Consider the following 26,307-nt stretch of genomic DNA (forward strand, 5'->3'; position numbering starts at 1 on the left):
GAGAAAGACATTTCCCTCCTTTTCCAAAAATACAGGATGAGTTGGAAGGGAGTAGGTAATAACAGTAAAACTAAATGTGGCTGCAGAGAGATGCTAGAAGCTTTCTTTGATCATAGGCCCCAGACTCAGCCCCCTTGGCTTTATATAATAAGGTTTTCTATCCAAACCATCTCAGAGGTCATATGCTATTATGACACATTATTCCCCAGGCCAGTTCAACACCAACTGAGCTTAGTATGAGTTAATGCTGGAATCCTTTAAAGTCTGTGTTCCAGATATACCAGATGTTACTTTTCTCCTCATGGTTTGCAAAACAGTCACAATTATCTTAACAAGATCCCCAAATAAAATTTCATAGAAACTGAGATAAGGATACTGCCTTAAAAAGCTTACCTCTCAAAAAAAAAAAAAAAAAAAAAAGCTTACCTCTCCAGGATAGTACACTTCACTGATTTAAATAAAGCCTGATCTAACCTATGTTTTCTAGAAATTGCTATGTGAATTATTAATATTTTTAAGTAAACTTTTAAATTTTATTTATTTATTTTATTGAAGTTAGTTGATTTACAATATTATATTAGTTTCATGTATAAGCTGACAAGTTTTAAAATATCCAGTTCATTTAACAATTACCTTGGGATACTAATCCAAGAGAGAACACAGTGACGTAAACAAAATCTAGACTATCTTTGAATTTGAGTATCTGATATTACAGAATAAAGCAACAGTTACTAAGATATTTTTATACAAAATTAAGTAGCAGTTTTATATATTTGCTTTGATCAATTATATAAAATTGAAACACACATTAAACAAAGCACTGAAGTTTCAGGCCTAAGCCCTGTGCATTTTCTTTGTAGCCACTCTAACACATATGGTTAAGATTTTCCAATGACTGTATCCAATGTTTCTCAACAACTGGGTTGGTTCATAGTGAGGTTTAAAGATCTGGAACCAAAAACCAAGGAAAGCTTTAAAAACTGGCAGCAAATAACAATTTCTAGAGGATTAGCTGTCTTTTCTAACTAAATAATACACTATAAAATTTTGTGATCCAAAGTAGAAGAGAGTTGAGGAAAAAACATTCAACACAAAGCTCTTTAATATCATCTAGGATAACAGATGCTGGTCAGACAGTTTCACTGTTCCTGATCTCTCTGCCTCTAGCTTTCTTTCCTTGTATTTAGAACTTCTTTTATTTTCCTTCTCTTAAAGCATTATTTCCCCTAGTTCTCTTTGTTCATAAGTAGCCAATATATACTGTAGAATTTATTCACTGATACACCTTAACTAATATTATGATAACACTAACCTTGTTTTCTATTTTAATGGGAATTTGAATAGATTCTCCCAAAATTTGAACTAAAAAAAAAAAAAAAAATCACTAAAATGTGTAATATCTCCAGTGATTTCACGATTTTACCTTTCTCTCCTCTGACTTGTCTATGGGGTTATCTTGAGAAAAAGTTCCACTTTAAAAAATTCCACTAATAGCAATTTTCTCTTACTCATTTCAAATACCTGTTTTTAAATTAAACATACAAAATTTGAGGGGAGTGGACAAGTGGAAACGCCAACAAAACCTGAGAAGAGAAAAACTTGATAGTGGAATTTTGTCTTTGTTTCATCCACTCAACAGATAGATGTTAAGCCCCTGCGAGTCACTTACCTAGCACTGTGCACTTACGTGCTGTGCACTTACCTAGCAAAGTCCTACTTTGTCTCAAGAGCCTGCCACTACAATATAATTTTAAAATACCAATGAGGCTAATAAGATTATACATGTATAACTTACATATTATATACATAAACTGGATTTTTTTTTTTTTACTGGAGAATTTGAATTATTTTGTGCTTTCCACCTTGTTCTAAAGACTCAGCCAATAGGAGGAAGGGAATAAATTCTGAGAACTATACTTTTAGAGTTCGGAATAAGGGTACCAGTGGATAAAACAGAAAGAAAATCAAGATGATAAGAACATTTCAAAGTTATCAAAGCTCTAAAAGTAATACAAAAATCTGTGTAGTCTGCAGAAATACAAAGCATCCTAAGAGACCACTACAAGCAACTCTATGCCAATAAAATGGACAACCTGGAAAAAATGGACAAATTCTTAGAAAGGTATAACCCTCCAAGACTGAACCAGGAAGAAATAGAAAATATGAACAGACCAATCACAAGTAATGAAATTGAAACTGTGATTAAAAATCTTCCAAAAACCAAAAGTCCAGGACCAGATGGCTTCACAGGTGAATTTTATCAAACATTTAGAGAAGAGCTAACACCCATCCTTCTCAAACGCTTCCAAAAAACTGCAGACGAAGGAACACTCCCAAACTCATTCTATGAGGCCACTATCACCCTGATACTAAAACCAAAGACACTACAAAAAAAGAGAATTACAGACCAATATCACTCATGAATATAGGTGCAAAAACCCTCAACAAAATACTAGCAAACAGAATCCAACAGCACATTAAAAGGATCATACACCATGATCAACTGGGATTTATCCCAGGGATGCAAGGATTCTTCAATATGCGCAAATCAATCAATGTGATACACCATATTAACAAATTGAACAATAAAAACCATATGATCATCTCAATAGATGCAGAAAAAGCTTCTGACAAAATTCAACACCCATTTATGATAAAAACTCTCCCAAAAGTGGGTATAGAGGGAACCTACCTCAACATAATAAACGCCATATATGACAAACCCACAGCCAACATCATTCTCAATGGTGAAAAACTGAAAGCATTTCCTCTAAGGTCAGGAACAAGACAAGGATGTCCACTCTCACCACTATTATTCAACATAGTTCTGGAAGTCCTAGCCACAGCAATCAGAGAAGAAAAAGAAATAAAAGGAATACAAATCGGAAAAGAAGAAGTAAAACTGTCACTTTGCAGATGACATGATACTATATATAGAGAATCCTAAAGATGCCACCAGAAAACTACTAGAGCTAATCAATGAATTTGGTAAAGTAGCAGGATACAAAATTAATGCACAGGGGCTTCCCTGGTGGTGCAGTGGTTGAGAGTCCGCCTGCTGATGCAGGGGACACAGGTTCGTGCCCCAGTCCGGGAAGATCCCACATGTCGCGGAGCGCCTAGGCCCGTAAGCCATGGCCTCTGAGCCTGCACGTCTGGAGCCTGTGCTCCGCAATGGGAGAGGCCACAACAGTGAAAGCCCGCGTACCGCAAAAAAAAAAGAAAAAGAAAATTAATGCACAGAAATCTCTTGCATTCCTATACACTAATGATGAAAAAATCTGAAAGAGAAATTAAGGAAACACTCCCATTTACCACTGCAACAAAAAGAATAAAATATCTAGGAATAAACGTACCTAGGGAGACAAAAGACCTGTATGCAGAAAACTGTAAGACACTGATGAAAGAAATTAAAGATGATACAAACAGATGGAGAGATATACCATGTTCTTGCATTGGAAGAATCAATATTGTGAAAATGACTATACTACCCAAAGCAATCTACAGATTCAATGCAATCCCTATCAAATTACCAATGGCATTTTTTACAGACCTAGAACAAAAAAATCTTAAAGTTGTATGGAGACACAAAAGTCCCCAAATAGCCAAACCAGTCTTGAGGGAAAAAAACAACAGCTGGAAGAATCAGACTCCCTGACTTCAGGCTATACTACAAAGCTACAGTAATCCAGACAATACAGTACTGGCACAAAAACAGAAGTACAGATCAATGGAACAGGATAGAAAGCTCAGAGATAAACCCACGCACCTATGGTCAACTAATCTATGACAAAGAGGCAAGGATATACAATGGAGAAAAGACAGTCTCTTCAATAAGTGGTGCTGGGAAAACTGGACAGCTGCATGTAAAAGAATGAAATTAGAACACTCCCTAACACCATACACAGAAATGAACTCAAAATGGATTCGAGACCTAAATGTAAGACCGGACACTATAAAACTCTTAGAGGAAAACATAGGAAGAACACTCTTTGACATAAATCACAGCAAGATCTTTTTTGATCTACCTCCTAGAGTAACAGAAATTAAAACAAAAACAAACAAATGGGACCTAATGAAACTTAAAAGCTTTTGCAAAGCAAACTACAAACAAGATGAAAAGACAACCCTCAGAATGGGAGAAAATATTTGTCAAGGAATCAACGGACAAAGGATTAATCTCCAAAATATATAAACAGCTCATGCAGCTCAATATTAAAAGAACGACCCAATCCAAAAATGGGCAGATGACCTAAATAGACATTTCTCCAAAGACATACAGATGGCCAAGAAGCACATGAAAAGCTGCTCAACATCACTAACTATTAGAGAAATGCAAATCAAAACTACAATGAGGTATCACCTCACACCATTTAGAATGGGCATCATCAGAAAATCTACAAACAACAAATGCTGGAGAGGGTGTGGAGAAAAGGGAACCCCCTTGCCCTTTTGGTGGGAATGTAAATTGATACAGCCACTATGGAGAACAGTATGGAGGTTCCTGAAAAAACTAAAAATAGAATTACCATATGACCCAGCAATCCCACTACTGGGCATATACCGAGTAAACCATAATTCAGAAAGACACATGCACCCCAATGTTCACTGCAGCAGTATTTACAATAGCTGGGTCATGGAAGCAACATAAATACTCATCAACAGACAAATGGATAAAGAAGATGAGGTACATATATACAATGGAATATTACTCAGCCATAAAAAGGAATGAAATTGGGTCATTTGTAGAGACGTGGATGAATCTAGAGACTGTCATACAGAGTGAAGTCAGTCAGAAAGAGAAAAACAAATATCGTACATTAACGCATATATGTGGAACCTAGAAAAATTGTACAGATGAACTGGTTTGCAGGGCAGAAATTGAGACACAGATGTAGAGAACAAACATATGGACACCAAGGGGGGAAAGCAGCTGAAGGGGTGATGAATTGGGAGACTGGGATTGACATTTATATACTAATATGTATAAAATGGATAACTAGTAAGAACCTGCTGTATAAGAAAATAAATAAAATTAAATTAAAAAAAATTTTTTTATATCTGTGTAGTGCTTTAAAAGTATTGAGTCTAGTAATGTTCCTGATTACAACTGCCAAACGCCTATCAACTTATCTGTCTTTGCCAAAAAATTTAAACTCATTCTACTGAAGAATTTGATTATGAGAACATAACTTCAATTATAATATAAGGTAATAGGAAAATAAAATTCAATTACGTAAATACACTTGACAGACTCGGTATTTTAAAATTATATTGTGAGATCACTAGTTGTAATATCCCCAAACTGAAAACTACCCAAATGCCCAATTGCATTAGAATGAATAAATAAATTATGGTTTAGTTACACAGTGGAATATTATATAGCAATGAGAAAAGATCAACTACAACTACATACAATATGGATGAATCTCACAAACATGCTGAGCAAGAAAAGCAAGTCACAAAGAATAAATGCTGTATGATTCCATATGTAAAGCCCCAAAACAGACAAAAATAGTCTATCCTGTTAGAGGTCAAGACAGCACTTAGCCTTCAAGGGGAGCACAAAGCATGCTTCTGGGATGCTGGTATTTTGCTTCTAGTTTCGAGTGCTGGTTTGTGAAATTTCACTGAACTGTACACCTATATTTGTACTTTTCTCTATATATTTCAACTAAAACTTGATAACTTGATATATACACATATACATATGTAAATATACGACATGAATATTTTCATTATAAAAGTAAATACCCCATTCTGGATACATTACAAAATGCAGAAAATATATAATACCAATCAATCATAATCTCATATTCTAAAAGATACCTGTAATTTGATGTATTTCCTCATTTTTCTATAAATGTCACATAGTTAAGAACATAGAATACATACAATTTTACTTAAATGTGAGGTTAAATTATATCAAAACATACCTACGTAAAATAATTATGTGTATTAAGCATTTTCTATTTTCAAAACGTGTTCCTTCATAAGCAAAATACGACTACAAATTTAGCTATCATATACATACAAACAAAATTTACTTTAAAATCACCTAGTAATATACTTCTGTGTGTGAGCTACTTTTTTGCTATTTACAAACAATGCTATGATAAATACCTGTCTTTGTCTATATTAATTATAAGTCAAATTTTACTTCCTTAGGAGAGATACCTAGAGATAGAATTACAAGAGCCAATGTTCTTGCATTAAAATTAGCAAAAGATAAAATACTGCTATAACATGAGGACAGAGGTTTGAAAAAGCAACAAAATGGATGGCCTATCCTCCTTTCTTCACTTGTCTTTTCTTTTAGAAGTGCTCCTTAGGCAGTAGAGTCCTTTCGTAAAGCAAAATCTGTGGTTTGAATGTCTAAGACGTGAGGCTTGATGATACCGCAGTAGTAGACACATAGAAGGTACTGGAAAAAGTTTTCTGAATTGAGTGAAAAATCTTAGGCAGAAAAGTCAGTCTGATTCTACCTTTTGCTTAATCCCCACTTCTTCTACATACCCTTAGAGGAGTAATTCTCCAAGTGTGGTCCAGGGCTAGCAATATCAGCTTCACCTAGGAACTTGTTAGAAATATGAATTCTCAGACCCCACCCCAGACCTACTGAATCAGAAACTCTGGAGTCAATCTTTATGAGATGCCCTCCAGGTGATTCTGTTGCTTGCTAAAATTTAAGAACTACTGGACTAAAGCACTCTAAACCTCCAGGCATACTAAGAAAACATCACCTTTATTAATCAGGGAATGGAAAAAAAATTAATAATTTTTAGAAACTATTATTCTAATTGCTACTTTGCTCATCTGAGAGACTAAGGGCCTTCATGTTAGATAAATGTTTTCATCTTCTGTTCCACTTCTTTTAGATTTGTGATTTACATGTCTGCAGTGTCAGTCATGCTACTCGTCACACTTTAATGGGTCCCAAATGGACTCACTAAAGGGGATGTAAAGGATGTCACTGAAGAAAGGGATGACAAAACAGGTCCTAGCTTATTCTGAGATATGCAAAAAATTGGATTTAATTAGTTTCACAGGCAGAAAATGAAGGAAGTAATTTGTATTACCAGTAAATCCTGATAGCAATTTCCTTTTACTTCAAAATACAGCTTGTAATTAAATGTATTCAGGCTGGTCTTTTTCAATAATTTAACCAGCAACTTGCAGACATTTTCTACATAATTGATACAATGATAAGGAAAGGCTCAAATATCAAAGGAACAATGAAGGAAGTAAAGGAGAAGAGAATTAATATTTTATTGGGCACCCACTACATGCTAAGCATTATGCATAAAGCTTTACACATGAGAGTTAAATGAGAAAATATAATCCCTCCAAGGTAGGTATTACAATCACCAAAGCACAAATGTGAAAATCAGAAGAGAGATTTAGTATATTTCCGATGTTATCAATTGTAGATCTAGTAAATAGCAAAGCTGAAATTTGAAGCTCTGCTTCACTGATTCCAAAACCTGACCCTTTTCAAATATATCAAACTTACTTTACAACATGAAGCAAAATACAATGTGTTTTCATTAGAATGAATAAAAAACTCCTAAAGAAATATAGTTAGTAAAATTTTACCAACTTTTAATAGTTTTCCTATTTAGTATTTTTTAAAGACACAGCTACCATTTTTATTTACTATGTAATTTATAAAGCAGAGGAGAAACCAGGGTAAATTCAGAAGAGGCAATTTAATCTTTCCTAAATAACATTTGCAATTTAAATTGCCAAAACACTGTGTTGGCAACAAAGCTGTTAAACAATTTTAAGGCATGATTTTTGATATTTTGCTTTTAGATTTGGTAACTCATGCAAATTTTATGTTGGTCATAAACAAGATAAATTTAAATGAGGAAATTCAAAAAAAGAAAACATTTAAGAAGTTGATCTTAGAACTAAATTCCTATTGACAATCAAAATTATCATCTTCCCTTAGTGCTGTGGGTTTGAAATTAACCAGTACCAATAGTTGTTACCAATAGTAAGCAAGATGGCTAGCTAAGTTAAAGGTGTGGAAAAGTTTCCTTCTAGAAGACAGTGAGCCATATAGGAATAGGAAATAAAAACAGGCAGTTAGATCAACTCCATTTTCCAACTACCTAGCAAATAAGAAATCACATAAAGAAGGACCTTTTAACATCAACAGTATTCTACTCTGCCAACTAGGTTACAAGCTGATTCACTGAAAATGAATTTTGAAATACTACAGAAACAAGACTGCAGATATCCTTTCCTCCAAAAAGAATAATATCCATTTATCATCCTTTCATAAGAAATAGTGACTCGTTATTTCAAGATTTAAAAATAGGTATCATCATGTCAAGCTCTATAATAAAGCAATTTATATTAACTATCAGAATAGAGAATAAAAATGTATATTAAAAAATGGGGAGGGCTTCCCTGGTGGCGCAGTGGTTGGGAGTCCGCCTGCCGATGCAGGGGACACAGGTTCGTGCCCCGGTTTGGGAAGATCCCATGTGCCGCGGAGCGGCTGGGTCCGTGAGCCATGGCCGTTGAGCCTGTGCGTCCGGAGCCTGTGCTCCACGACGGGAGAGGCCACAACGGTGAGAGGCCCACATACTGCAAAAAAAAAAAAAAAAAAAAAGAGGGGGGAACCCATTTTATTTGGTCTCAGGTACAACATACTGTGTTATCAAAATTATTTATAAATCTACAACATGCAATCAAAACACAGAACAAAGTTATGTAATGCTACCTAACCACAATATACATTGTGAAAGCAGTTAACAGGAAGATAAAAGATGTAGTAAGCACAGTCTATTTAAAAACATTTTAATTTTTCCTTTATTTTTTGTTTTAAATCAGGAACTTAACTTTTATTTCTAAAAGATAATTCTTATTTAATTTTAGTATTTAATTATGTAGTATGGTAAACTAAACATGATTATTTAAATAAAACTTATCTTGTAGATAAACACAAGAGAAAAAAAGATCAGAAAAATACAAAAGAGAAAAAGATCAGATGGCACCGGTCCTACAGGAAAAGCAAGCTACTGGATTGAACAGGTCGATAAAACTACTTGTAGAATGTGTTACTCTATTATCAGATCATTAAGATATTTTTAAATATCCTGAAAACAAATTCAGATTCAAAAGGCAAAGCCAGAACCATTCACTGTGTTTATTAAAATACAATCTCTCAGTAAGCCTCACACAGCAAGAGAGGCCCAACTTACCCTAACATGACCTCAGATTTAGAAGCCTGCCAAAGAATTTTCATAGAAAAAGCAACCAAATGTCGCTTATACCTACTGTTCAAAGAAATATAAAATAAAACAAAGCTTACTAGATATTTGAGGACTTAAATTTGTTAAGTAAAATTTTTAAATGGGGCAAACGTTAGCAGCCTTTTTAATGAAACATATAACTCCAAAATATACAAGCTTCTCTCTTCTTAAGATTTTGAGGACTGAAATAATCTCTAACACCAGTTCCTTACCCTTTCACCTTTCCAGGTTCTTTTAAGCTTCTTCTCATCAAGAAAGGTAAGTTCTCACATTTCCTTCTTAGCAGACATGCATTCATATGGCCCCTATAAGGAGCCATTCCAGCAACACTTTTGGGAAAACTCTGAATTCCTTCTCTTCCTACTGCCTTACCCACAAAATGCTTTCTTTTATTTCTGTTTCCAGGCTGTGAAGATCTTTTAAAAAAACGTTACAAAACCTGAACAATTGGTTCCACTATAAACGTATGTACTCTGCCTAACCTCAACTGGTTCCCTGCTGTTACACAGGGATTCCAGAATCATCTCTAGATTATAAGGGATTAAAAATAGTACAAAACAGGCTCTAATCAACAATACTCTCCAAATGGAGAACTCATAAGCTCCTCTCAAAATTAAGTGGTGTTAGGCTTCCCTGGTGGTACAGTGGTTAAGAACCCACCTGCCAATGCAGGGGACACAGGTTCAAGCCCTGGTCTGGGAAGATCGTACATGCCACAGAGCAGCTAAGCCCGTGTGCCACAACTACTGAGCCTGTGTGCCACAACTACTGAGCTCACATGCCACAACTACTGAAGCTTGCACGCCTAGAATCCGTGCTCTGCAACAAGAGAAGCCTCCACAATAAGAAGCCCGCACACCGCAACGAAGAGTAGCCCCTGCTTACTGCAACTAGATAAAGCCCACGCACAGCAACGAAGACCCAACGCAGCCAAAAAAATAATTAAGTTTTTAAAAAATTAAGTGCTGTTTATGCAAGGAATCCAAAGTTTTTGTGACATGTAAAAATCAATCAATGTAGCTCACCATATTCATGGGCTAAAATTACTCTCACCATATATAACCACTGCGATAGGTGCAGAAAAAAAACATTTACCAAAATCCACCATTCATTATCAAAACACTCAGAAAACTTAGAAGGGAAACTTACTCAACCAGTTGCAGGGTGGCTATGAAAATTCTACCAGCTAACATCATACCTAATAATAAAAGACTTAATACTTTCCTCCTAAGATCAAAAACAAGGCAAGGATTTCTGTTCTCTCCATTTCTACTCAACCTTGAACTGCAAGTCCTAATCAGTGACGTTAGGAAAGAAAAAGAAATACAAATTGGAAAGGAAAAGTTAAACTTTTTATTTACAGATGACGTGAGAGTATACAAGGGAAATCCTAAAAAATCCACAAAAGAATTACTAGAAATAAGTTTCACAAGGGAGCAGGCTACAAAAAATACAAAAAACAACTGTGTGTCTACATACTCGCAAAGAACAACTGGATATTGAAATTAAAAATACCATTTACAGGGACCTCCCCGGCAGTCCAGTGGTTAAGACTCCACACTTCCACTGCAGGGGGCACATGTTTGCTCCCTGGTCAGGGAACTAAGACCTTACATCCCACATGCCACGCAGCGTGGCCAAAAAAAGAAAAGAAGAAAAAAGACACCACCAATAACAAAAATATCATCTACAAAAAAAAAAAAAAAAAATCCTGGAACTAATACATGATTATAGCAAGGTTGCAGGATACGAGGTTAATAAATAAAAGTCAACTGCTTTCTTATATACCAACAATGAATAACTGGAGTTTGAAACTACGAACACAAGGCCATCTCCATTAGCACCAAAAAATGAAATACTTAAGGATATATCCAATAAATATGTATAAGATCTGTATGTGGAAAACTACCAAATTGTGATGAAAGAAATCAGAGATCTAATTAATGGAGAGAGAAGTCCACGTTTATGCATAGAAGAATTAATATTGTTAAGATGTCAGTTATTCCCACTGACGTACAGAGTCAATGCAATCTCAATCAAAATCCCAGCAAGTTATTTTGTAGATATCAACAAACTGACTCTAAAGTTTACACGGAGAGGCAAAAGACCCAGAATAACCAACACAATATTGAAGAAGAAGAGTTGGAGGACTGATACCACCCAACCTCAAGACTCACAGTCATCAAGGCAGCGTGGTATCAGCAAAAAAATAAGAAAATAGATCAGTGGAATAGAATAGAGAGCCCAGGAAAAGACCTACACAAATACTTTCAACTAGACTTTGACAAAGGAGCAAAGGCAATTCAATGAAGAAAGGACAGTCTTTTCAACAAATGAGGATGAAACAACCAGACATCCACATGCAGAAAAAAAAAAAAAAAGAATTAGATACATAATTTACATCTGTCACAAAATTAACTCAAAATGAATCACAGACCTAAATGTAAACTGTAAAACTCCTAGAAGAAAAATAAGAGAAAAATCTAACTGACCTTCAGTGTGGTAATGACTTTATAGATAAAACACCAAAAAGTGTGATTCATGAAAAAAAAAATGAGGCTTTAATGTTAGACTTCATTAAGATGAAAACTTCTCCGTGAAAGATACTGTTTCTCTAACTACCAGATGAGAAATGTCAAGCCTTTGTGTATTCTTACAAGAAATGTGATACGTGTGCTTGTTATGTCACTGCTTTTTAAACAAATGGTTATTCGGCACATTGTCCTGCACTTTTCTTTTGTTAATAATGTGTCTTTGTAGATCATTCCATACTTGTACATAGCTTTCTCACTCCCAATTTTACATCTGCATAGAACCCCATTATATGTACTGAACATAATCTATTTAGCCAGATCTTACTGATGGATTTACACTGTTGCCTGTATTTTGCTATTACATACAATACTACAAAGATTAAATGTTATTTCCCAAATTTATAAACATATCAGTAGAATACATTCCCAAAACTGGGACCACTTGGTCAAAGGAAATGTGAATGTTAAATTAATAAATACTGTGAAATTGCTTCCCATAAAGGTTATGCTCCCACCAGCAGTATAAGAGAGCACATTACCCTACACCCTTGACAACAGTGTTTTATCAAACTTCTTAATACTCGCCAGCCTTATAGAGTGAAAAATGGTACTCAAGTGTAATTTTAAATTATGTATGGTTTGTGAATGAGGTAGGGTGCCTTTTTATCTGTGTTAAGAACCATTAATATTTTTCGGTGAACTGTTTATTCATAAGTTTTGCCCATTTCCTAAAAATTGGATTGTTGGGTAGATTGTTCCTTTCATCACAATACAATATTTCTCTTTGTCCCTTTAATAGCTTGAGGCTGTTAGTATATTTATTTAGTATCAATATTGTTTTGCTCATGGTACATCTTTGGCCATTTTTTTGTTTTTAATCTTCCTTAGATTCAATACTTGTGAATATATTTTTAGTTCCAAAACAACTTTTTTGGTGTTCCAACTGTATCCTCTTGAGAGTTCCATTCTTCTTTCTTCCTGTCATGCTCTCTCTTACCTTTCCATTAGTTCTGCCTCCATAGGAGGAATCTGATTATCCAGGGATATTCCCTCTTTTGAGTTGCTGCATTCCTTTTAGTAGGTTGTCATTTCCATAGCTGTAGGCTACTGCAATCTCTTGGACAGTGCGGAACTGGCAGTGAGTAAAAGATACACATATTTTCAATCTGATGTGCAAGCAATGAAGGAGCTGGCAAGGTGGCACTGCTAGCTCTGCTGAGGACATAAAGGAGCAAGAGGAGGATACACGGCAGGGCTCATCTACCTGCAGAGACACAAGCAATTCAGCCCACAGCAGCTGCCTGAGAAACGCATACAGCTTACAGGCAAATATGGCCTCTTTCACATGCCAGAACCACCCAAAGATATAGCCCAAGTAACAGCATGTACCTCTCAGATAATGAAGGAATCCCTGACTTCAACAAAGGTTCCGCTGGGCTTTCAACACTAGAGATAATGAAGCCCTGAGTTACACTATCTTTTTCTTTCATTTTAAAAAATAATACAGGGCTTCCCTGGTGGTGCAGTGGTTAAGAATCTGTTTGCCAATGCAGGGGACATGGTTTCGATCCCTGGTCCGGGAAGATCCCACATGCCGCGGAGGAACTAAGCCCACGCGCCACAACTACTGAGCCTGCGCTCTAGAGCCCGTGAGCCACAACTACTGAGCCCATGAGCCACAACTACTGAAGCCCACACATCTAGAGCCCATGTTCCGCAATAAGAGAAGTCACCACGATGAGAAGCCCACACACCGCCATGAAGAGTAGACCCCGCTCGCCTCAACTAGAGAAAGCCCATGAGCAGCAACGAAGACCCAACACAGCCAGAAATAAATAAATTTATAATAAAGTAAAATAAAATAAAAAATAATACAAATTACATGATTTATGACAAGGATATACGAATACTCAACTGCTTTCGAATCCTCTGCTACTCGCCTGGTTATGGCGGAATAAAATCATCTTCAGGCTTGTTCTTATTTTAATTAATTATGTAACTTTTAGACCTCCAACTCTTAGATAGATGCCCTAAGACAAAAAGCTCAGAAACCTTCCTCACTGAATACCTTAACACTTTGTTTCAAAAAGCATTCAAGGTAAGTTCCTTCTTTATACATTTCTCAAAGGTTAGATAAATGAATATTTGCATTAAAAGCCTGGAAATGCTACGGCAAAACAAGCTCTTGCAGTTCAATATGTACTTAGTATGCAAAAGGGAAGGGAGGGGAGGGATAAATTAGGAGTTTGGGGTTAGCAGATACAAACTACTATATATAAAATAGATAAACAACAAGGTCCTACTGTATAGCACAGGGAACTATATTCAATATCTTGTAATAACCTATAATGGAAAATAATATGAAAAAGAATATATTTATATGTATAACTGAATCACTTTGATGTACACCAGAAACTAACACAATGTTGTAAATTAACTATATTTCAATAAAAAAATAAACTCTTAAAAATTTACTGAATATATATAACTGCGCTAGATGCCAAGCTAGACTCTAAAGACAAAAATATGAAAAAAGACCCTGGGCTTCCCTCGTGGTGCAATGGTTAAGAAACCGTTTGCCAGTGCAGGAGAAACAGGTTTGAGCCCTAGTCCAAGAAGATCTCACATGCTGCGGAGCAACTAAGCCCGCGAGCCACAACTACTGAGCCCACGTGCTGCAACTACTGAAGCATGTGCTCCTAGAGCCCGTACTCAGCAACAAGAGCCCGTGCTCACCATAACGAAGAGAAGCCCCCACTCGCCACAACTGGAGAAAGCCCACACACGGCAAGTGAAGACCCAATGCAGCCAAAAATAAAATAAATAAATAAATTTATATATATATAAAAAAGACCCAGTCCTTAAAGAGCTCAGAGTCTAGTAAAAAAAAAAAAAAAAAAAAAGGACAATCTTATAAAGAAACACAATATAATGTGATAAGGACAATCACAAAGTATCTACAGGGTCCAAAGGTTAACACAAAGGAGGCTCAGTAACAAGGAGGTACAGAGGAATTCGTGCTCAGCTAGATTTTAAAGCATAAACAGGAATTTGCCCAGTGGCCAAGGGAATTATAGGTAGAAGGAAAGACACACATTCTTTCAACAAAGTTCCAGTTTGGGACAGCTACTATGGAATAGTTACTTTGAAATATCTATTCTACAGAAACAGTGATGAATAAGATAAAAAAGTCTCTGACTTCAAGGAGTCAGGTGGGGACCAATAAGTAAATCAGTAAAATTAAAGTCCAGTGTGATAAATACTGCAATTGGGATAAGTAGAGAGTATTAGAGGCTTATGGGCCAAGTGGGTGTAAGATCTAAACTTAGATGCTAGGAATGAACAGAAATTAGCCAGGCGAAATGTATATCTATCAGGAGTGAAGTGAGGATGCTGTCAGAGAGGTATGGCATTATAGGTACAGAGAAGAGAATACAGAAAGACAGAGAGAGAGAGAGAGAGAGAGAGAGAAAAGGGAGGGGAGGAGAGGGGAGGGGAGGGAGAAGAGGGACAGACAGACAGAGAGAATGTAGTTCAGTGTAGCAGAAGCATAAATGTCTGAGATAAGGCTAAAGATGAAAGCAAGAACCATATCATGAAGGATCTTTTAAACTGGAGTTTGGACTTTATCTTGAGGGCAATAAGGAACAAAAAATGTTTTTTTAACTTGGGAAGACTTGTTCAGATTTGTGTTTGAGAAAAAGTATGTAGCTATAGTACAGTGAATGAAATAGAAAGAAATAAAATCTCAAAGCAAGTAAAACGGCTACAGTAATCCAGGAAATAGTTTATCACAGTCTGAACTAAGATAATAGCAGTGGGATAGAGAAAGTGGGTGGGGAGAACTGAGATATGTAGCTGGAATCAGCAAGTCTTGTAAGTGATTTGACTGGGAGTAGAGAGGTCAAAAAAGGAGTCAAAGATGATGCTTCAGTTTCTGGTCTGGGCAAAGGGTGAAAGGTACTACTGTACTATCCAGTAAGATAAAGAAAAGGGAAAGTAGGTTTTGAGAGGGTGAAATAATCACTTTAATTATGGACAGACTGAGTCTGAGATGCATATAAGTTATTCAAATGAAGGTGTCCCATAAGCAGTTAAATATACAAAAACTCAAGACAAAGGTTTGGGCTGGAGGTACAGACTTGAGAATCAACCATACACAAAGTAAAAGCAGTGAGAACAGATGAAATTGCCTAGGGAAAATGTACAAGGTGAGGAAAAAAAACTAAGACAAAAACCCCATGGAGGGCTTCCCTGGTGGCGCAGTGATTGAGAGTCCGCCTGCCGATGCGGGGGACGCGGATTCGTGCCCCGGTCTGGGAAGATCCCACATGCCGTGGAGCGGCTGGGTCCTTGAGCCGTGGCCACTGAGCCTGCGCATCTGGAGTCTGTGCTCCACAACGGGAGAGGCCACAACAGGGAGAAGCCTGCGTACTGCAAAAAAACAAAACAAAACAAACAAAAAAAAAACCATGGAACACTAACATTTAGAAGACAAAAGAAGAGCTAGGAGAGTAGACTGAAGGGAATGGCCAAAAAGGAAGATGAAAATATTAACAAGAGGAAAAGGAGTAAGCACTTAATGAATGCTTACTATGTGCTAGGTGTTGTACTAAGTGATTTATGTGCACTACCTCATTTAATCCTTACATACCCTATGAGCAATTTACCATTATTATCTGCATCGCTACAGATGTGGACATTTTGGCTTAGAGATCACCTTGCTCAGATTTACACATTCGGTGGAGTATAAGAAGTGCAACCAAGATTACACCCTCATCCTCCAGAGCCCTTGTCCTTAACTGCTACACTGTACTGCTTCCTGTAAGACTTAAAAAGTGTGGTATCACAGACACAAAGAAAAACAGTGATTCAAAAAGAAAGACACCACCCTAGTAACGATGAGCTCGCTTAGCACCAAGACCTTGATTTCTAACAACATTCTCTATAAAAAGGAATCAGGACTCTCTCGGAAAATGGCTGATCTGAGGAATGGGCTGGAAATATGTCAAAGGGACACAGAAAAGCAACTGAACGCTCCCAATGGCCATAGTCCTAACAATTTGAGCAAAAAAACTGAAGTAGTATTGGACTATGACCCAGACTATACACCAAATATCCATGAGTCCATACTGGTATAAAGAAAGAATTAACTAAATAAATGGAGGAGAAGAGACAAATCTAGGGTGGAAGAATTCCAAACAAATCATGTAGATATTCACAACTCAAAGAAGTGGGGCAAACTCTCCACTCCTCAAGTGTGGGCTCCACATAATGAACTCCTTCCAAAGACTATGGTATGGAAAGGGGGAAGGGGTAGAGAGTGCCTTTACAGTAGAGAAACATGACAAAAACTACATCAGCCAAGTGACCAAGGTTCACACCAATAATGATAAGTCATGTTGATACCCTTAATATGTTGTGATGAAAATGGCCCTTTATCTCTGTGGTCTTTCTCTCAAAAACCTATAACCCCAATCTAAGTATGAGAAAAACAATTAGAAAAATCCCAATTCAGGGACATTCTACAAAATACCTAACCAGTACACCTCAAAACTGTCAAGTTATTAAAAACATGGAAAGTCTGAGATACTGTCACAGCCAAAAGCAGCAAAGGATGCATGATCATGAAATGTAATGTGGTATATCCTGAATGCTCTCCTGGAACAGAAAAAGGACATTAGCTACAAACTAAGGAAGTCTGAATAAAGTATGAACTTGTATTCATTATAATGTATCAATACTGGCTCATTCATTATAAAATCTGTACTAGAATAATGTAGGATGTCAACAGTAGGGAAACCGAGTGAGGGGTTTATGAGACCTCTCTGTACTATTTCTGTGATTTCTCTATAAACCTAAAACTGTTCTAAAATTAAAAGGTTATTTTTAAAGGGTGGGGGGCACATTAACTGTGCCAAAAGCTGATAAACCGAAAACAAAAAAAAGACAAAATCAAGGGCAGTTTCAATGGATTAATGGAGTCAAAAGCCAGATTACATTGGGCAGAGAAGTGATGAAAGCTGAGAATGGGACTGTAAGTGTATAGCTTCTTTCAAGAAGTCTGATAATGATGGGGAGAACAAATGAGGGCTGGAAGGAGAGATTAAGTTGAAGAAAATGTTTTTTGTTTAAATCAAGGTATAATTCACATACCCAAAAATTCACTGATTTCCAGTATATACACAAGGTTATATATCTACAACCACTATTTCCAGAACCTTTTTATGACTTCAAAAAGAAATGGTAAAATTAAAGAAGGCTTAGACAAGTTGAATATGTTCATAAATAAGAAGACATAGCATTGTTAAGATGTCAATAAAACCAAAGTGAGTTAGAGATTCAATGCAATCTCTATCAAAAATCTAACAGCGTGGGCTTCCCTGGTGGTGCAGTGGTTAAGAATCCGCCTGCCAATGCAGGGGACACGGGTTCGAGCCCTAGTCCAGGAAGATCTCACATGCCGCGGAGCAACTAAGCCAGTGCGCCACAAATACTGAGCCTGCGCTCTAGAGCCCGTGAGCCACAACTACTGAAGCCCGTGTGCCACAACTACTGAAGCCCACACGCCTAGAGCCTGTGCTCTGCAACAAGAGAAGCCACCACAATGAGAAGCCTGTGCCCCGCAACAAAGAGTAGCCCCCACTCACTGCAACTAGAGGAAGCCCGCGTGCAGCAGCGAAGACCCAATGCAGCCAAAAGTTAATGAATGAATAAATAAAAATTTTTTTAAAATCTAACAGCCTTTTCCACAGAAATGGGAAATGTAATCTTCAAATTCATGCGGAATTGCAAGAGATCCTAAATAGCCAAAACAATCTCAAAGAAGAATAAAGTAGGAGGACTCACACTTTTTGACTTTGAAACATACTACAAAACTACAGTAATTAAAACATTATGGTATTGACATATGGACAGACATACAGACCAATGCAATAGAATAAAAAGTCCAGAAATAAATCCTCACATATATGGCGAACTGATTTTTGACAGGGGTGCTAAGACCATTCAATGGTCAAAGGACAGTCTTTTTGACAAATGGTACTGGGAAAACTGGATATCCTTATGTCAGTTTGACCCTGACTTTGTATCATATACAAAAATTAACTCAAAATGGATCAAAGACCTAAACCTAAGAGCTAAAACTTTAAAATTCATGGAAGAAAACATTGGGGAAAATTTTCATGACACTGGATTTGGCAACCACTAAATGGAAATGACACCAAAAGCACAGGCAATAGTAGAAAAAATAGATTAACTGGACTTCATCAAAACAAAGAAGTTTTGCACATCAAAGGATACTATCAAGGAAGCAAAAAGACAACCTGATGAATGGGAGAAAATTTTTGCAAATCATTTATCTCATAAGGAATTAATATCCAGAACATATAAAAACTTCTAGAACTCAACAACAAAAAACAAAAAATCCAATTCAAAAATGGGCAAAAGGCTTGAGTATACATTTCTTCAAAGAAGATATATGAATACCAAACAAGCACATGAAAATACGTTCAATATTACTAGTCATTAGGGAAATGCAAATCAAAACCACAATAAGATATCACTTCACACCTATAACGATGGCTATAATAAGTTAAGTGTTGGCAAGAATGTGAAGAAACTGGAACCCTTGTGCACTGCTGATGGGAATGTAAAATGGTACAGCTGCTGTAAAAATCGAAATGGCAATTCCTCAAAAAATTAAAAATAATTCTGTTATTTGACCCATATGACATATGACCCAGCAATTCCACTTTTGGAATATATCCGCAAGAACTAAATCAGGGTCTCAAAAAGATATTTGTACTCCCAGTTCACAGCAGCATCACTCACAATAGCTAAAATATGGAAGCAACCCATGTGTCCACTGATGGATGAATGGATAAGCAAAATGTGGTACATACTTAAAATGGAATGGTATTCAGCCTTAAAAAGGAAGGGAATTAGGCCATATGCTACCACATGGGTGAAACTTGAGGACACTAAGCAAAATAAGCCAGTCACAAAGACAAATACTGTATAATTCTACTTATATGAGGTACATAGAGTAGTGAAAATCCAGAGGTATTCTACTTATATGAGGTACATAGAGTAGTGAAAATCCAGAGGTATTCTACTTATATGAGGTACATAGAGTAGTGAAAATCCAGAGGTATTCTACTTATATGAGGTACATAGAGTAGTGAAAATCCAGAGGTATTCTACTTATATGAGGTACATAGAGTAGTGAAAATCCAGAGGTATTCTACTTATATGAGGTACATAGAGTAGTGAAAATCCAGAGGTATTCTACTTATATGAGGTACATAGAGTAGTGAAAATCCAGAGGTATTCTACTTATATGAGGTACATAGAGTAGTGAAAATCCAGAGGTATTCTACTTATATGAGGTACATAGAGTAGTGAAAATCCAGAGGTATTCTACTTATATGAGGTACATAGAGTAGTGAAAATCCAGAGGTATTCTACTTATATGAGGTACATAGAGTAGTGAAAATCCAGAGGTATTCTACTTATATGAGGTACACAGAGTAGTGAAAATCCAGAGGTATTCTACTTATATGAGGTACATAGAGTAGTGAAAATCCAGAGGTATTCTACTTATATGAGGTACACAGAGTAGTGAAAATCCAGAGGTATTCTACTTATATGAGGTACATAGAGTAGTGAAAATCCAGAGGTATTCTACTTATATGAGGTACATAGAGTAGTGAAAATCCAGAGGTATTCTACTTATATGAGGTACATAGAGTAGTGAAAATCCAGAGGTATTCTACTTATATGAGGTACATAGAGTAGTGAAAATCCAGAGGTATTCTACTTATATGAGGTACATAGAGTAGTGAAAATCCAGAGGTATTCTACTTATATGAGGTACATAGAGTAGTGAAAATCCAGAGGTATTCTACTTATATGAGGTACATAGAGTAGTGAAAATCCAGAGGTATTCTACTTATATGAGGTACATAGAGTAGTGAAAATCCAGAGGTATTCTACTTATATGAGGTACATAGAGTAGTGAAAATACAGAGGTATTCTACTTATATGAGGTACATAGAGTAGTGAAAATCCAGAGGTATTCTACTTATATGAGGTACATAGAGTAGTGAAAATCCAGAGGTATTCTACTTATATGAGGTACACAGAGTAGTGAAAATCCAGAGGTATTCTACTTATATGAGGTACATAGAGTAGTGAAAATCCAGAGGTATTCTACTTATATGAGGTACACAGAGTAGTGAAAATCCAGAGGTATTCTACTTATATGAGGTACATAGAGTAGTGAAAATCCAGAGGTATTCTACTTATATGAGGTACATAGAGTAGTGAAAATCCAGAGGTATTCTACTTATATGAGGTACATAGAGTAGTGAAAATCCAGAGGTATTCTACTTATATGAGGTACATAGAGTAGTGAAAATACAGAGGTATTCTACTTATATGAGGTACATAGAGTAGTGAAAATCCAGAGGTATTCTACTTATATGAGGTACATAGAGTAGTGAAAATCCAGAGGTATTCTACTTATATGAGGTACATAGAGTAGTGAAAATCCAGAGGTATTCTACTTATATGAGGTACATAGAGTAGTGAAAATCCAGAGGTATTCTACTTATATGAGGTACATAGAGTAGTGAAAATCCAGAGGTATTCTACTTATATGAGGTACATAGAGTAGTGAAAATACAGAGGTATTCTACTTATATGAGGTACAGAGTAGTGAAAATCCAGAGGTATTCTACTTATATGAGGTACATAGAGTAGTGAAAATACAGAAAGTAGAATGGTTCTTGCCAGAGGTTTAAAGGAGGAGGAGAAAATAGGGAATTGTTGTTTAATGGGTATAGAATTTTAGTTTTGCAAGATGAAGAGTTACGGATATGAATGGTGGTGATGGTGGCACGATATGAATGTACTTAAATGCCACCAAACTGTACACTTAAAAATGGTTGAAGTGGTAAACTTTATGTTATGTGTGTTTTACCACAATTTTTAAAAATTGGGGAAAAAATGACAAGCATCAAGGCTTCAAGTATCTCTTTCATTGCTTCATAATACATTTAAATTCTTAGAATACTTCTACAGACCATTTCTACTCTTAAGCTAGCAATTTTTATACTGAAATACAGATTTCTCTAGCCGCCTCTCCACCTTAGACATACATAGCCCACCTTAGACATAAAGCCTTTGAGGAAGCTGATGTTTCTCTCATAGCTATCTGTATTGTAATAGTAGACACTTTTGTTTTTACCTTTATATATGTATAATGGAAAAATTTAAACATATACAAAGGAAGAGAGAAAAGAATAATGAAACCCCGTATAACTATCACCCAGCTTAAACCATTAACCAACTCACAGAGAATTCTGTTTTATCTATAATTCCACTCACTTTACTCTTCTTCCCTCACTGGATTATTCTGAAGCCAATCCCAAACACCCTATCATTTCAACCATAAAGATTTCAGATGCTATTTCTATGTACTAAAAGATACTGTTGAAAGATGTATAGTGAAAGATATTGACAAGTGTCCTGCACAAATTCTTGTATGGATGGATCAGATTTCTGATATAAGCATTCCCCCAGTAAACCATCTACTTTACACAAAGGAATTACATATATATTCATTCATTCTACTGTATTCCTTACAAGTTAAACCACTAGCAAATAGGGTCTCTCAAAACACTCTCTCTCTCTCTCTCTCTCCCTCCCCCTCTCCACCTCTCAGAGGTAACTGACTTTTATATGATAAAAGTTCTTTGGAATACGACAGTTCTTTGGAATATAACACAGTAATATTATATAATTATTATACATAAAGTAATTCTTCATTTAACTGTTTATTTTATATAGCAAATGCAATAAAACTAGCTCAATGCAGAAAATTTTTATTCAACTGTCCTTACCTTTTGTTGGACTGAGATTCTGATCTATAAATCCTCTTAATTCTGCATTTGTAGAAGTCAAACCAACCTGAATAAAACAGTTTTAAAAATTATACATAGGATCTTAAATAATATGTGATCACTTAATAAGCTATTATTAATAACCTTCCACCAGAAGTCCACATCAAATATTATACATTGTCACATAAAGATGAGTAAATGATATCAACTATAGGAGCTGGATTAAAACATTGTCATTTTGCTTGAAATGGGAAAAATAATGCACTGTCCAGATCAAGATAAAAATTAATGAAATAATGTTACTTATGAGCAGATGTGAGATCTACAGATTTCACTGATGGTTTTTTTTTTTGAAAGCAAGTAATCTGGCAACCATGAAGTTGCCAAAAGATATACCAAAATTCCACCCTCATTGCTGCCCTTAATTTTTACTGTTCACAATCACTGCATATAATGCTTTTAAACATTATGACCTGTAATGGACCAAATAAAGACCATTAATACCACAACACAGACATGAGGTCCACTGGCCTTGGGTTCATCCTGCAGTTCATCAAGCCCACTATGTGTGTGGCCGTGGTCAAGTCACACAAGCTCTCTATATCTCAGTCTCCTCGTCCATAAATTAGAGGCCGCTAAAGATGCTTACCAATTCAGGTTGTTAGAAAGATTAAGAAAAAGAATTCATGTAAAGCACAGGGCTTGGCACAAAATGCTCCATCCATTTTAATGTTCATTACTGTTTGTAAGATACTTGAGGGACTACCTAAAGCAAGTGTGTGCATGGATTTCCAGAGCTGCTCACAAATACTAACGTTAAGCGTTCAATTTGCAAATGCCAAGAGTTTACTGTGGCATCACAAACATGCCTCTCCTTTTTAAGCTCTTCTACTACAAAAAAAGAGAAAGGCGAAATTTTTGTTGGTGCTCTACCGTAAACAGAAAGCAAAGAAGGCAAATACAGCCTTTAATATATTCCATGCTTAATACAATGTGATTATTTAATACATTACAATAACTTCTAAAGTATCCGTTTATACCTTTTTGTTATTATACAAAGATAACGGCAAAAACCTCAACCAAAACCACATATTCACAGACGAGAGTTCAGTTACTGGATTACTGTTACATTTAAACACCTGCTCTTACTGTTTAACTTTTGCTACTTCTAAGTGAAGTAGCAAACAAATCAGGAAATGTTTTAAGCAGCTGTACACCTGCACCTTAGTGAACAACAGGTTATACCACAAAAAGATAAAAGTCAATTGTAAATCAATAGTGCGTGTACTTTTGGTCTCATGGATGGAGGGGAGGTGTTTGTATTCAGAGCTTAAATAAATACTACTAAAATTTATTTAATTAAAACTTCGAAAATGTATTAATTTCTGCTTTCATAAACACTGTATAGTTTAAAGATTCAAAGAAAAAGTAGATATGCAAGTAGAAAAAGTTGGGTAGGAAAGGCGTTTAAAAATATTAGCTATTCTTTCTTTATTCTGTCCATTTAAAAAGGATCTTTCTATATAATGTTTCTCAGATCAAGAGAAAAAAGTAAACTAATTTTATGTAAAATTTTTCATCTAATAAGATCCTGAGAAAAGTTTTCTATCAGGATATTCAAACACTGTGTTGCATACTGTAAGCAGTCACTAAATGTCTATTGAATAAAAAATATCCAAGGCCCAAATGTTAAGAGTCAAACGATATTCCCCAATAACAGCATTATAATTTCACTGATCTTTAACATTTCAGACTGATATAACTGAAAGATTCAAAGCAAGATGGTCTGTGGTCAAAGTTCAGCTGTACCATTCATTCACAAGCAAGGTGTTCTTGGAGCAGTCACTGCAAAATGAGGATGACAATACACATGTGTACAACAAACTCAGACAGCTCTTTAGACCAAATTAAATAATTATGTGAAGACGTTTGTTAATGGCAAAGCAATATTCAAGTTTGGGTCGTTAATTCAAAGGGCAATGGCCTTACTACTTCAACACTGACCTAGACAATTCATAAGAGAGACACAAATGACCAATAAACACAGAGAATACCAATTTGACCTAACTAGCAATTAAGAGAAATGTAGTAAATTACATACCATTTTTTTGCTGATTAGATTGACCAAGATTAGAAAGAAAATAAAGGGAAATGGCACTCTCATATACCACCGGTGAATATGTACATTGGTGCAACCTTTCTGAAATGCAATCTAGCAATATGAACCAAGAGTCCAAAAAGTACTTACTCTTTGGGCCAGTAATTTCATAAGACTTTTGTTTCATGGAAATAATCCAATGAGTAAACAAAAATAAACAAAAAGTTAAAAAAAAGAGAAAAAATGGAAATAACGGCCAATATTAGGAAACTAGTGTAATGTCCATAGAATAGATAACATAAAAGAGCCATTTAACATGATGTTACAGAGTTATCAAGACAAGAAAAGGTTTTCATCATACAGACTAAGCTAAATAATAGGTTACAAAACAGTCTGGCCTCATTTTTATTAAAAAAAATATAATATACATAGATTTTGGTGTGTATATACATATATATATATATTTGTGTATATACCAGATGTGTTCTTAGGCAGAATTTTGCTGATAATCTCTAGGCTAGTTTCTTTTCTTTATCTGTACTTTCTAATTTTTCTGTAATGAGTATTATGGCTTACATATTGTTAAAAGATTCTTTGACAAGGCAAAAAATTACACCTCAAAGTACCTTTCAAATTCTTTATTGTATACTAAGTGAACTTAAGTGAGACCACATCTCCATTTATGGAGACACTAGAAGAGTATCACTGGATGCTAGATACTAGCTGATAACAATTTTGTCCCAGATACAATGAATATATTTTGCCAGCTCTGCAGAACTTCCTTTTGCAAACGAAACATCCCACACTCCCTGCAGTTCTGGTAGGGCTGTTCATCTTGGAGCCTCAAATGTGCTACGACAATAGGAGTGGACCCATGACCCACAGTGAAGCAGCAAACCATTTATGGTATCCTACTTCCTTCTCCACTTGTCTAAGTGTGTGGGCCAAGCAGAGTTAACCAAAGCTCCTCCATGGAATTTGAAATATAAATACTGAAAAAGAAAAGTTCCCTCTCTTCTTCTGAGATAAGCATTAAAAGGCCAATGTAGGCTATTATGCCACAGTACAGAGCCAAGAGTTGGAAAAAGGGAGGCAGAGCCCTGATGCCTATCATTTCCCTGAACCCGGTTGTATTTGAAGCCATAGTACTCCAGACTTTTCAGTTACGCCAATGAACACATTCCACGTTTTGCCTTAAGTGATTCTGAATAGGGTTTCTAACACCTGCAACCATAAGAGACCTAGGATGGCATGGCTGAGGCAAAACTAACGTTTCACAAAAAACTATTCTCATAAGAGAAATGCAAAATGAGAAACAGGAACTGAAGATGCAAATATTTGAACATATGTTTAATAATGCTTCCACAGGGCTTCCCTGGTGGCGCAGTGCTTGAGAGTCCGCCTGCCGATGCAGGGGGCACGTGTTCATGCCGCGGTCCGGGAGGATCCCACGTGCCGCGGAGCGGCTGGGCCCGTGAGCCCAGCACGTCCGGAGCCTGTGC

General features: G+C 36.1%; 1 protein-coding gene across 3 annotated transcripts in view; it reads right to left on the reverse strand.

Annotated features, from left to right (window-relative positions):
• The window catches only part of TFDP2 (transcription factor Dp-2), a 126,566-nt gene that overhangs the window by 96,512 nt on the left and 3,747 nt on the right, over nucleotides 1-26,307 (reverse strand). For all 3 annotated transcript variants that reach the window (XM_065875745.1, XM_065875744.1, XM_065875743.1), the window contains exon 2: nucleotides 22,708-22,774. In XM_065875745.1, coding sequence (XP_065731817.1) covers nucleotides 22,708-22,774 — 67 coding nt within the window. The remainder of the gene's footprint in view (nucleotides 1-22,707; nucleotides 22,775-26,307) is intronic.

Source organism: Phocoena phocoena, chromosome 4 (genome assembly GCF_963924675.1).
Source record: "Phocoena phocoena chromosome 4, mPhoPho1.1, whole genome shotgun sequence".
Classification (NCBI taxonomy): Eukaryota; Metazoa; Chordata; class Mammalia; order Artiodactyla; family Phocoenidae; genus Phocoena; species Phocoena phocoena.